Raw genomic sequence first — 14,266 nt, forward strand, 5'->3', positions numbered from 1 at the left:
AATGATTGTCTGCCGTTGCTTTCACGGAGGGAGGGGCGATTGACGGCATGTACCCAAAACCACCTGCGACAATGTTTTTGCCCCATCAGGCATTGGGAGCTTAACCCAGAATTCCAATGGGCAGCGGAGACTGCAGGAACTGTAGCTACTCACAGTGCACCGCTCCATAAGTCGATGCTAGTCATAGTATTGAGGACACACTCCGCCAACTTAATGCGCTTAGTGGGGACATACACAATTGACTATATAAAATTGATTTCTAAAAATCGACTTCTATAAAATCGACCTAATTTCGTAGTGTAGACATACACTATAATAAAAGGAGTTGCAGAGCTGAGCACCTGTTCCTTGCTGCCTGGAGCTGGAGGAGAGAGGGTTGTGTTCCTGGCTGGCTGAAAGAGCAGCAGGACCATGGACAGCTCTGTGTGGACGGGGATGGGGGAGCTAAGAAGTAGCTCCTGGCTGACTACTGGGACTGAGTAGGACTGAACCTAGGGAGGGACACAAGAAGACAGGGTTTCCAGGCAGGAAGCACTGAGGGTATGGCCCCATACCAGGGCCAGGACAAGTTAAAGACTGTATATCCCAGAAGGGATTTGTTCTGTTTCACATACAGACAGTATATGTGACTCAACTGGAGGGCTGAGTCACTGAAAAACTGCCTGAGAAACCACTGATGGGTCACCATAAACTGAAAGGCTGCAGATACACCTGACTAGAAGGGGATGCTTGTGAGAGGTGGGTGCCATGCCCCATTACAGGGTGTCATGGACCACCTCCCTTCCAATGCATAATTTTGCAGATGCCTCCTTTCTTAAGCTTTGCTCTAGTAATAAAACTTTAGGCATGTGCATAGTCCACTGAAGTCAATGCTTGAAGTTAAATACATACTTAAATGTCTTTGTTGGATTAGGGCCTCATTCCTGTTCACGTAACATCCCCCTGGCAATTACAAGGGTTGCTTATGTGGAAAAGTAATAAAGTTTTAAATGCATTTTAGTTGTCTTTTAATAAGGAGGAAAGCCATGTGATCTGTCAGCCCTCCATGGACCATAAGCAAGTGCTCTGCAAACCACTGGATTAAAGGATTTATTCTGGGAGAGTGATCAGAGCTGGCATTATGGAGTTAACAGAAAACTGGAGAATAAAAGATTGCAAGAAGGAGAGGCAAGGAAGGACACAGGTTACAGAAATATGACTGTAGGGTTATTCAGTTTAGGCAAGGATACATCTACCTGGCTCAGTTGTATGTGTGATTTTTTAAAATGTTTGAAAATGCTGCACAAGTTTGGTTATAGGAGTAATCCGAATGAGGTGAAAGCGAGACAAATAGATTTTGGAAGACAGGCCATGCTTAAGGGGCAACCTAGAAATAGAGTCAGCAGCAGGGAAAAAGAGAAGAAAGGGGGGTATTGAGGTTGGTAGCTGAAGCAGTAACTGCTGGAATCAGAAGTAGAATTTGTTGTATAACTAAAGTAAATGTCTCAATCCAATCTATCCTGGACTAGAAGTAGTCCAGTACAAGCCTAGCAGGGATCCTGGATTCCAGTGCACCGGGAGAGCTGTATGAAAAGAATATACAGTGGCTCTGACATGAACCATTTTCCTAGCCAGAACCTACTTCTTTAATGAGGAATATAATTTGCTGGAAAATGACAAGAAGATGCTCTTCATAACAGCAGACAGCCAGGCCCCAAAGTGAGCCTGTAGCGTTAATTGTAGCTTCCCCACCCCAAGTCTGAGCGCGCTCCTCCCTGTGTTGAGCGAAGGGTATTTTAAGCGTCCTGATCCCCTGCTCCGCCACCCTCCTTTTCTTCTTCTCCCGTACCTACAACTGACCCGAGTTCCTCACCTATTCTCAGTGCAGACCGTTTGGCTAAGGCAGGAGCGGTATCGTTTTAAGCCCATCCAGCAGATGTCTCTATTCGACACATCTACACCTATCCCCACCCAGTTAAAATACATCATCCTTTATTCAACCTCCCCTGCGGGCAGAGAGCCGCCCTCCCGCCTGTTCCCCTTCCACACAGCCCGGGGCCCCTCCTGTGGGTGTGGGTGTGGGTGGGGGGGGGACAGGGGACTGGAGACACCCTCGCCTCAACTTCCCCCCTTCTGCTAGGCCGGCCCCGCAGCTGCAGCCTAAGCCCCCCCCCCCCCCCCGCAGGGCGCTGTCCCCGCTCTCCGCGGGGCTGCAGGCGAACCGGGCTCCCGGTCCCGAGCCGCGCCGCCACCTCCTTGCCCAGCACTGGACAGCGCCTCTCCCCCGGACCGCCAGTGGCTCCCGGGTGACTGACAGGCGACCCGGCCATACGGGGAGCGGGGCAGCGGGCGTGCACCTACGAGGGCTGGTTGGGAAGGGGCCAGCGGTAATGAGGGGTTGGCGCCGGCAGAGCAGCCTGGTGAACAGCCTCCCGCAGCCGGGAGAGGGCGGAGCGTGGGTCTCTCGGCTGGGAAACCCGAGCGCTCAGTTAGCCCGGCACCCGCTCCCTAGGAACAAGCCGGTCCCACGGGACCCAGCCCCGCGCCTCCCCGGCAGCGTCCGCCCGCCCCTCGCCATGCCGGCGGGATGCGGAGCCCAGGCGCGTGGGTCCGGAGTGGGGGACGGGACCTGCCACCTGCTCGGCTGAGGGCGCGGCCGCCTCTGCGTGCAGCGGCTTGGAACACCTCCGTGGCGGCGGCGGGGGGAGGAGGGCGTAAGCAGGCTAACTATAGCCTCTCCCCAGAGCGAGAGAGGGGCTGCAACCTGCTCGGAAGCCGGGCAGCGTAATTCCCAGCGCTGGGCAGCGTGCAGAGGGCGCGCTCGCTGGGCATCGCCACAGGTGACTTGAATTTTTCCGCTGCAGCTGCCTTGCCAAGGCACGCCACTGCCACTGATCGTTGTTTTGCACCTTGGCTGGGGGCGGGTGGGGATAGCTGTGATAATCATAGTACAGGGACCTAGCCGTGCCTGCGCGCTCCGAGGACATGGCTCGGCGCCTGCTTCTCTCTCTCCTGCTCTTTGCCCAAGTGGGGGTCGGGGCTGGATCCGGCCAAGGGCGGACGGTGCACCACAAAGACAAAGCAATCACAGGGAAACAGCCTATTTACAACAACATGAAGGGCCCGGATCCTCCCCCGGCTCCCTGGAGCAGATCTACCGAGAGCACCATCTTGGCGCAGAGGCTCACCGAAGAGGTGCCTCAAAACGTGGCCTCCTTCCTCTACACGGGGGACTCCCGGGAACTGGGGCGCGCCAACTGCTCCCGGAGGTACGAACTGGCCAGCCTGGCTGGGAAGTCTCGCCTCACCGCTCACCCTTCTTTGCACGGTGCCCTGGACACGCTCCTCCACGCTACCAACTTTTTGAGCATGATCCTCCAGAGCAATAAATCCCGGGAGCAGAACTTGCAGGAGGACATGGGCTGGTACCAAGCCTTGATCAGGAGTCTCCTGGAAGGGAACCCCAACATATCCAGAGCAGCTATTACTTTCAATGTAGAGCCCTTGTCCTCTGCTCCCCAGGTTTTCCTCCAGGCCAGCCGGCAGGAGACCCAGATCCTCCTGCAGGATTTGTCCTCCACAGCTCACCATTTAGCCAATGCCTCTATCGAAACCGAGTGGTTCCACAGCTTGAAGCGCAAGTGGAGGCCACATCTGCACAGGAAGGTCTTAACGCCGGGCCCTAAAACTTTGGAGAGCAGCTGGAAGAAGAAGGACAGCTACCCGGCAGATAAGAACCACATCAAATGGTCCTCGCCCTACCTGGAGTGTGAGAATGGGAATTACAAACCCGGATGGCTAGTGACTCTGTCAGCAGCTTTTTATGGGCTGCAGCCAAACCTTCTCCCCGAATTCAGGTAGGAGAACTCCTTTCTGTGTAGTTACTAGTACTCAGAGTGGTGTTCGGAAGGTTTGTTGCAGGGAGGGGGCACCCAGGAACTTGTCTCTCAACTAACGTTATCATCCAATTCTAGAACAACCCTGCCCCCCAATCAAACACAAAGCAAAATCAAACTGCCTTTAGAGGCAGACCTCGGCTGAGCTCTTTACTGCCATGCTCTAGGGAGCTGTTGCCTGGTAAAAGCATCACTATTTGTGACAATGTATAAAACACTGTTTTCTCTAATCACCTGAGTCTGGGGGAGTTATTTTCATGGTCAGAAAGCAGGGTGCGTGTCTGTGTGTAGAAGAAAGCAGGAGAAGTTGCCTGTTGTAGTTAGTTATTTCTAACTGCGGGAGGAATGCAGAGTTGGTAGTTAAATGTTTGCTGATGTGTCATTAGTTACTATAGTGTATAATTAAAACCAGCACAATCCCAGACATAATTTTAACCCTCCAGAAAACATTATTTTTATTCTGCAAACTGCAATTTTATAGTCTTTCAAACCCATCCACTCTGGGGTGTGCTCAAAGGTGATAATGAACATACAGATGAATAAACCTGTGTCACCTCTGTTCACAATACAATGCATATAGTTAGATCCTTAGATGGCTACAGGTAAAACATTAATATTTTTCTAAAGATAAAAATATAATGCTCCCTTGTGCCTCTGCTGTTTCACGTCATAAAAGCTGATACATGGGATGTTTAAAGACTTATATACAAGTTATTCCCTGGTAGCCAATGAGCTGTGAACAGTTGAGAAAAATGTACAAAGGCCCACGTCCGAAGATGTTCTATATCCACTTTGATATCAGCAGGAGATTTGCCTGAGTAAAGACTGGAGCCCCTGGATGGCACCATAGGAGCTTTTGCTAGGAAAAGCACTGGAGTTCCTTTGAGATCCCCACTGTGTCCTTATTTTTTTTTCTGAAGTGGGTGGTAGCCTCTTTGTGGGTAAAATAGAGGTGCAAAGCTTCTTTTGTGTATTTGGTGCCCCTTTACTTTGGGAATCAGCTGGTGAGCGGAGGTAGCCAAGAACAAAGAGGTACATTATATGCTTTACCAGCGCTCAAGGTAGGGTGGCCAGACAGCAATGATAACAAACGCAATTCAGCCAAACATTTTTGTGAATTACGGTTTTCTAGGCTTAGCATGATATCCACTGGAGTCAAACCAAGGATGAATATGGCCAAATGTCTCTGAAAACTCCAGCCCAATAGAGAGTGACTCTTCTCCAGTGGAATGATGCTCTTGTACTCTGAACTCTTCTCACATGTTGCATTGATTGGATTAGCAAGTGTTGAGCCCAGCTGCAAGCTCCTTGTTGCTGAATTTCTCAGAAGGGCAAAAATCAACTTGGCTGCTCTTTTATAACTTTTTCAGAGCTTGGGCCAGCACAGCACAAGAGGAGCTCATGTGCCAGTAAAGTGCTGGTGTTTCACTGACATTCGTTGTTTGTACACTCCATGAACTTGTAGGTTTGGATGAATGGAGATGACTGTACATGCAGCGGTGCACAGCATGGAGCTCTCTCTTGTTGGGGCGGAGGGGAAATATATAATCCATAAAAGTTTATTCATCCCTAAACAAATGCTATCTGGCTGTTGGCTGACCCTTTCAGCACCATCCATCTAAGAACTAAGATCTTTACTTAGAGCTTAATACTTTGCCATAGAAGTCAATAGGAGGTTTGCCATTGATTTCAACAGGAGCAGAATCAGGCCCTGAGGCAGCAGAGCTTTAAAGTAACTCTGTTTCATGCCAGGATTCTATCCACATGATCCCTTAAAACTTCTCTTCATCCTACCAAAAAACGCATCTGCTGGACTGAGTACAGCCCCAGCCTTGCCACAGACACATCTCTATGATATAGGCCCACACTGTGATAGCACTCTCCACTCCAGGCAATATATCAGTTCAATTTTGGAGCAATACTTGCCACCCAAATCGACCAATAGAGGTCATTATGGTAGCAATACAAAACATTTCTTTTACCTCTGCAGCCTTCCCACCCTGCCTCCCCATAAATGTGCTATTTAGCATGTTGACATAACAATGATTAACTAGATTCAGAGTCCATTGCAACCATTTTATGCACCTCTGGGCAGCTGTTATACAACTATGTTTTTGGAGTTCTATATTCATCTCCCCCCCCCCCATTTGAAGATACTGAAATGGGCCATGTTGTTAGCATGTTTAAAACAGATTCTATTGTGTTGAAAGGTTAATATTAAAGGTGATTAAACTACTATGTATGTTTTTTATAGTTAAAACACAACTGAAATACAGATTGTTAAATGTTTCTGGTAAATATTGTATGTGATTGGGGTGGGGAGAAGTACATATGTTTGATTTACACTGTCAAACATTTTATTTCCTGTTTTCAATTTGTGGAGTGAGAGATGAAAGATGATCTTGTACTTTAAAATATACATACAAAGATATTCTACAAAATGCTGGAAAAATACAACGGATGTCAATTAATTGCAGTTAACTCACGTGATTAACTCAAAAAAATTAATCACAGTTTAAATTGCACTGTTAAACAATAGAATACTGATTGAAATTTATTAAACATTTTTGGATGTTTTTCTACTTTTTCATATATATTGATTTCAATTACAATACAGAATACAAAGTGTACAGTGCTCAGTTTATATTATTATTTTTATTACAAATATTTGCCCTGTAAAAATGATAAAAAATCAATTCACCTCATACTGTAGAGCAGTCTTTTTATCGTGAAAGTGCAATTTACAAATGTAGATTTTTTTGTTACATAACTGCACTCAAAAACAAAACAATGTAAAACTTCAGAGCGTACAAGTCCACTCACTCCTACTTCTTGTTCAGCTAATTGCTAAGACAAACAGTTTATTTACATTTACGGGAGATGATGTTGCCCGCTTCTAGTTTACAAGGTCACCTGAAAGTGAGAACAGGTGTTCACATAATACTTTTGTAGCCAGCATTGCAAGGTATTTACATGTCAGTTATGCTAAACATTTGTATGCCCCTTCATTCTTCGACCACCATTCCAGAGGACATGCTTCCATGGTGATGACGCTTGTTAAAAAATAGTGCATTAATTAAATTTCTGACTGAACTCTTTGGGGGAAAATTGTATGTCTTCTGCTGTTTTACCCACATTCTGCCATATATTTCATGTTATAGCTGTCTCGGTTGATGACCCAGCTTTTAAGAACACTTTCCCTGCAGATTTGACAAAACACAAAGAAGGTACCAATGTGAGATTTCTAACGATAGCTACAGCACTCAACCCAAGGTTTAAGAATTTGAAGTGCTTTCCAAAATCTGAGAGGGATGAGGTATGGAGCATGCTTTCTGAAGTCTTAAAAGAGCAACACTCCAATGCAGAAATTACAGAACCCAAACCACCAAAAAAGAAAATCTGCTGGTGGTGTCTGAGTTAGTTGATGAAAAAGAACATGTGTCAGTCTGCACTGCTTTGGATAGTTATCGAGGAGAACCCATCATCAGCAAGGACGCGTGTCCTCTGGAATGGTGATTGAAGCATGATGGGATATATGAATCTTTAGTGCATCTGGCCTGTAAATATCTTGCAACGCCGGCTACAACAATGCCATGTGAATGCCTGTTCTCACTTTCAAGTGTCATTGTAAACAAGAAACAGATGGCATTATCTCCTGCAAAAGTAAACCAATTTGTTTGTCTGAGCGATTGGCTGAACAAGAAGTAAGACTGAGTGGACTTGTCAGCTCTAAAGTTTTACATTGTTTTATTTTTGAATGCAGTTATTTTTTTGTACATAATTCTACATTTGTAAATTCAACTTTCATGATATAGAGATTGAACTACAGTACTTGTATTAGATGAACTGAGTATACTATTTCTTTTGTTTTTAACAGTGCAAATATTTTTAATAAAAATAAAGTGAGCACTGTACACTTTGTATTCTGTGTTGTAATTGAAATCAATATATTTGAAAATGTAGAAAACATCCAAAAATATTTAAATAAATGGTATTCTATTATTATTTAATAGCGTGATTAATCACCATTAATTTGTTTAACTGCTTGACAGCCCTAAAAATACATTATTACAGTTTATGGAAAACCAAAGATTAGCCTTGTAGTTTTTTAAAAACCTAAATTATTCTAATATTGCAAAACATTTTCTATAATTCTTAGGTGCAAAGTTAGGCAGTCCAAACCACAATACTTTTTTAAAAGAAGAAATGAATTAAAAATATGAAATCAGAAACTGAATGAAAAGTTCAACATAGTCATTACAACATTAGTATTAATCACCATAAGTTGCCTCTCAAAATAGGTTTTTATTTCCCCTTTCCATCTGTCACTGAGTGACACAACATATTTTAAATTTCAAATTCCTATTTAAAGCCCATATGCTAACAAAACATGTATATGCTGGTCTCTTTCTTTTGAAGAAGTTGCACTGATTCTGCCCAACAAAATGTGTCTGTGAACCATCTGTTAAGGATGCGTTAATGCTGCTGCCATTCTTTGTCTGGCATGAGAGCAGCAGCAATAATTTAGTGCATGCCCACTCTAAACATCATCTAACATTTTATATACTTTCTTTCTTGCTTATCTCTGGTATATGATATTGTATGCATGGTGTGACAAAGTGAGACATTAATTTTCTTGATGGAAGAGTATTCTTTAGGTTTACAGAAAAGGAGTTTGCCTTTGCTTGTATTTATATGAATGCATTGCAGTGCAGTGGTTCTCGAACTGTGGTAATGAGGTCACCAGGCCTGGTGTTAGATTTGCTGGGGTCCAGGGCTGAAGCCAAATTTGGAGCTCCACCGCCCTGGGCACTGGGGCTCAGGTTACAGTCCCCGCCCACCCCCCTAGGGATGAAGCCCACGAGCTTTGCTCACCCTCCCCAGGCGACGGGGCTTGGGCTTGGGTCCCCCTTTGTGGGGTCGTGTAGTAATTTTTGTTGTCCGAAGAGGGTCACAGTGCAATGAAGTTTGAGAAATGCTGTGAATAGTATATGTATACCTCATATTATTAAAAACACAGGGCTAAACTCTGCTCTTAGTTACACCCAGGTAGATCTGGAATAATAACACTAAAGTCAGCATAAATGTTTCAGACCTACATTAGTGCAAAAAAGAGTAGAATTTGTCTCTCCTGGTTGAACATGAGTATTACCTCAAATATAGGGTGGACAAATGACTACTATTTCTGTCCAATAGCTGTTGCTATTTTTTGCTAGACCTTTCTTTAATGGCATTTTGGAAATTTAACCAAAAGCCTGTTTAAAGAGTAACCCATTAGTCTGGGCCATGAAGGCCTCTATCCTCTGCATTGCCAGAGGAAGTGAGCTACAAGGGTAGAGCCCTCTACTGAAAACATCTTGTCATCTGTCCTCGACCGTTCTGCCCCAGGAACTGGAAACCAGACTGCCTGAGGTGAGACCCCAGAAAAAGAATTTAGAAGAAAATATAGTCCTATATCTTGTCTTGCAAAGGCTAGCAAGGTAGGCCAATATTAAAATGAAGCCGAGAAACTCAAGAGAACTCAAAATACTCATGATAATATCCCAGCTCTTTTAAGATAATCACTGCGTAAATAGTTCTACCATAGCTTGGGCCTCTTATTTCCTTAGAGACCTGTTTATATTTGTAGCCTTTTCTGTCGGCTTTGAGATTTTTTTTAGAAGGGCCTGTTCATCACACAGTGGCAATGGCAATGCTTTATTTTACCATTTGGGAAAACGTACATTTGGTCAAAAGGATAGGTTTTTTAAGGAGGCTAAATGCACCATACAGTGAAATTCTCCCACCATCACCCCGCCTTCTCCTCCTCCTTTTAAAGCCTGAGTAATGAGGTTTTAGGGATGGAGTTCACTACCTAAAGTGTGGGCACAGAAAGGGCTAGAACTCAGTCCCTCTGCAGTTGCTACTCCTGCACAGAGTGGTGGAGCAATAGGATTTATCATGAATCTTGTAGTCCCCTCTCTGTGTAATTTCCAGACCTCCATTATATACTGACCTGGAATCACCTTCTATGGTGCAGAAACCTCATGTTTAACTGGTCTTTGCAACCCCACTGCAGAATTTAAATGGTGTGAAGAAACTTGCATCTGTGTTCCCCACCGTGGATGTATTTCACTCTATAGAAGTGCATATTTGGCCTCTGGAGAGGGAGCTGGATGTTAGTACATTGCTTCTACAACTGTAGGTGATTAGTGGGCCAACGGGGAGGTTGAACAGCTCTGGTGGAAGTTAACCGCACAGTTTGGTATTCAGTAGACTATCCATTAATGGTCTCTTTTTTCAGTTCTAAATAGTATCTTGAATACCACCCTCATTTTTGTTAATATCCTGTTGTAATGCACTAACATAGTGGGGAGTGATCATGACTATTACTCATCAGTATCTTACACTAGGCCTGAATATCGTAAGGCCACAGGTACTCTTTTTCCTGCTACTGTAACAAGTCCAGACTGCTTCCTCATTGAGTCGGGTACAGTACTTGCAAGTTTTCTTTCTTTCTTTCATTTTTTTGTTTTTGTTTGTTTTTTAAAGAACTATTGGGAGAGTACATCTGAAGGATGATTCTTTTGGCAATTCAATGCCCATTATCAGCAGCTGACCATTTATTCTGAATGATGCTACATGCTGGAGCATTTACAGAAAATAAATTGACTACCAAATTCAGCTGACCAAGTACTGTGTTTTTTATTTTCTGATGCTTCTATTTCTGGCTTTCAGACCCAGTTCGTCAAATTATGTAGGTGCCTAATGCCCATTGATTTTCTTTTTTTTGATGATCTGGGCCTCAGTACTTATCTCTAATTATTAGAAACATATCCCTGGGCACACTAGCTTTTTTTGCTGTATTGTCAAACCTGGTCATTCCTTCCATAAAGGCAGTGGAATTCACTGAGTCATCATTCCAATTTCAGCAGGAATTGGACTGAACCCATATTAAGCCATGTAGAATGGTGTTTAGTTTGGAGTGCACTACTGAAAGCAAATACATCCATGGAGGAAAATTCATATATATGAACAAACAGCAATTTCCCAGGGAATATTTTCCGTAGCTTCTTAGTTTGTTAAATATGTAATAGGAATCAAGTTTGTTATTAAAATTTTTCAAAGAAAGGTCAAAACAAATCCTGAATAAATGAAAGAAAATAATTTGGCCGTTAATATTTTCCCTTTATAGGTGACTCAAGTCCTTACCTTAATTCCTTTCTCACATTTTAAACTAGTTTTCTAATTTCCTAAACTCTACAATCCAGTCTGCAATATTTCAAATAGTGAAGGAGACATAAGGATAAGGTTTATGGAGGATTGCATACTAACTGTACATGACTTCACATATTAGTTGTATAATCCTAAAAATATTGTAAAATGGTGAAAATGATATCTTCTTACTCTAAGATATTATGACCCATAGTAAGTTGGGAGTGGAAGGGGGAGAATAGATTTGACTTTAAAGTTAATAAATGGATCATTTTAAGCATTTACTTCCTAAAATTTTCAAAACTTTTGGCTTTATGGTCATGAAAGGACAGCAACTGGTGGGATCAGAGAAGGCCCATTACTATGATATGGATGATTTATTATCTGTTTAGCGTAGCACCCATGATGTTCTCCAGATATCTACGAATGGATGGTCCCTGCCCTAAGGAGCTCACAAGACTAAGGATGGACAGTAGATAGAGGTTAGGGAAGAGGAACAATAAATAAATAAACTAAAAACCAACAAATCTGCTTGAGTCACTGCAGGAATCTTGGACTGTTGGAATTCAGTCCGAAACACAGAAACAGTGTGGTTTTATGTGAGGATTAAAATGTGGACAGGGTTGAAGTGCACCTTACCTTTGTGAGGGTTTGAACATTTGGAAGACTAGAAAGAACCTGCTCTTTGGGGCAAACTCCTATTATTTTTCCTCCCCTCCCCCATGATAGCACATCCTCTGGGATAAGTTGTCATAGCTCTATTGACTTCAATGCAGCATTGACAATTTACACCAACTGAGGATCTGCCCCTTGATCTTTACCATTTTTTATTCCTTCAATCCACAGTCTCAATTTGTGGACACAGAAGTTCCCATGTGCAAGGCTGTCCCTGATGACAGAATTCAGCCAAGTAGTAATTTTAAGCAAGAGAGACTATTTTAAGAAGCTCTTTTGATTTAATTACAGGGAAATCCCCAGATATGCAGCAATGCATGCCTTAGATCTGAAGCCTATGTTGTCAATGAGATTGAGGATTCTAATCTTCTTTCAGATAGAACTACTCCACACTTGTAATACTGTTCCAAAGGCCCATGGGGATTTCCTTTGCAGAGGAATCCTAATTCATGTCCCACATTGCTATCCCCTGTTCTCTGATCAGGTTTATATTTAGTGCAAGCTGGTACTCCTGTGAAAATGTATGTTGAAAAACAGCAATGGTGCTTCTGTTAAGGTCTTAGAAAAATCTGTCTCAGTATTAATGAAAACTGAATTGTAGAGGGGAACAGATCAAAATCCTATTCTTTGTCACACATATAGTAAGTCCCTATAGCCATCTGAAGCTCTAAGTGGCAATCATGTGCATACATATAGACCTACATTTTAAAAAATGGCTGAGGGATTTTCCAAAGTAACTTAAGCACTTAGAAACCTAAGTCTCATTGATAGTCAATGTAACTTAGGCACCTAAGTCACTTGGACACACTTATAAATTTTATACTAACATTTTTAGAAAGTGATTGGTAATTTTGGAAGACCAGCTAGAGACACCTTGAAGGGGCCTGATTTTCAAAAAGTACTGAGGACTCAAGATCCTTTTAAGGTGTCTCAAGTTGGGCAATCAAAAATTGACACCCAAAATCACTAGTCACTCTTGAAAATCTTGGCCAAACTAATTAATGTATGTTTATGTATCTGTCTAGGAGTGCAGGGATTTGCAGAGTAGTCAGGCTACACCATCTATGGGGAATTAATCAATTCTTCCGCAGCACATGGTAAGAGGGATGTACTGTAGGGAGTTGGGAGCCTGAGTCTGGTAGTAAGAGTCAGGAAGGGCCTCTAGGAAGAGTTCTGGAGCTGAGGAATGACATCTTTTCTACCACTTTACAGCCCGACCTTAAAGCTTGTCTTTAGCTGGGAGAAGCCCTTTAGCTGGGAGAAGCACTGTGATGTTTGGCCCTTTAAATTGTTTACATTGATTTCTCTTTTTCTAATATAGCACACAACAGAAGCGTTTATACTCCACTTAGTTATGCAGAATCCTTTCATGTCCAGAATGGTCAGCTTAGGAGGCCAGTCTAGCATCTTTCAAAAGAAATATATATTTCACAGTTGAAGCCTTTACAAAGCATGAATATAACCTAGAGAGCTTTTCCAAATTCCCTTTTTAAAGGTTGTGTCCTCTTTATATGCTCACATCTAGCTCTAACTTGCTGGAAGTCTTGCTAATTCTTTGTCTCTTTTCATATCTTCTTGACTGAGAGGCTTGTGTAGCTTATATGGGTAGACTATAAGCGGAGCTGATTACAAGGATCTTTTATTGATACGTTTGACATCTCTTCATTTTTATTTGTCCTCTGCTCATGTGTATTTAATTTTATATAGGTAAGCATTAGACAAAGTGCATTCCTGTTCAACTGAGACTTGACCTCTTTGACAAAAAGACTCCTAAAATCTAGGAGATAGACGGACCATGTTTGTCACTGTTTAAATGTTTGGCAAACCATTCTGTGCACCTCTGCTTATAAGCAGCACTGTGAAAAGGAAATATACTCTTTCTGTTTTATAGAGTGACACTGGTGTCAAAAATTCTCCTGTAGACGCAAAAGTTTGTAACTCATTATTACAATAAAGTATAACTACTGAAAATATCAAGATAACCACTAAGTTGGGAAAACAAGTTTAAATCAATCACTGGCACTGATTTTGAAGGAGACAGAATGTCAACAAACAGCGGTGCTGGAAATTAAGGCAGGCATGAAAGCCTCTTAAATCAAACCTTCCGACCTGACAGAAAATCCTTGATGACATCATTCTTCAACAATTCTCCATTATACATAATTCTAACTAATAATTTCTTGTCTGTGGAAATCCAAAATGCTAAATATAACCCTCTAATCTTGAAGCAGTATTTTGTGTCAGCTTTGTAAAACAAGGATAGAAAACAGAATATTTATAGTAATAAGGAGATTAGCTTCCAATGCACAAAATACACTTGGTTGCCAGATGGTCTACAATTACCGTTCATATTATTATCATCTTATCACTGTGATTGTGACCTGGGTTCAGCTATGCTGTTCTGTCAGCCTGGGTGAATATCAGACTGATAGTATGTGCCGACAAGCCAAGTTTTACTAACACGCTGTTGACATTTGTGTCTTGATCACTTGGACCAAGATATCAAAGCTAAAATTATTCCC

The 14,266-nt window shown here is 42.8% G+C and overlaps 1 protein-coding gene across 1 annotated transcript in view; it reads left to right on the forward strand.

Moving 5' to 3' along the window:
* Positions 1-2,866: 2,866 nt before the first annotated feature.
* GPR158 (G protein-coupled receptor 158) overlaps positions 2,867-14,266 on the forward strand; it is a 307,100-nt gene continuing 295,700 nt past the window's right edge. The window contains exon 1 of the mRNA XM_084621991.1: positions 2,867-3,836. Within this exon, the coding sequence (XP_084478117.1) occupies positions 2,965-3,836 (872 nt within the window). The 5' untranslated portion in view covers positions 2,867-2,964. The remainder of the gene's footprint in view (positions 3,837-14,266) is intronic.

Source organism: Lepidochelys olivacea (assembly GCF_965140295.1).
Source record: "Lepidochelys olivacea isolate rLepOli2 genome assembly, chromosome: 2".
In the NCBI taxonomy this organism is placed as follows: Eukaryota; Metazoa; Chordata; order Testudines; family Cheloniidae; genus Lepidochelys; species Lepidochelys olivacea.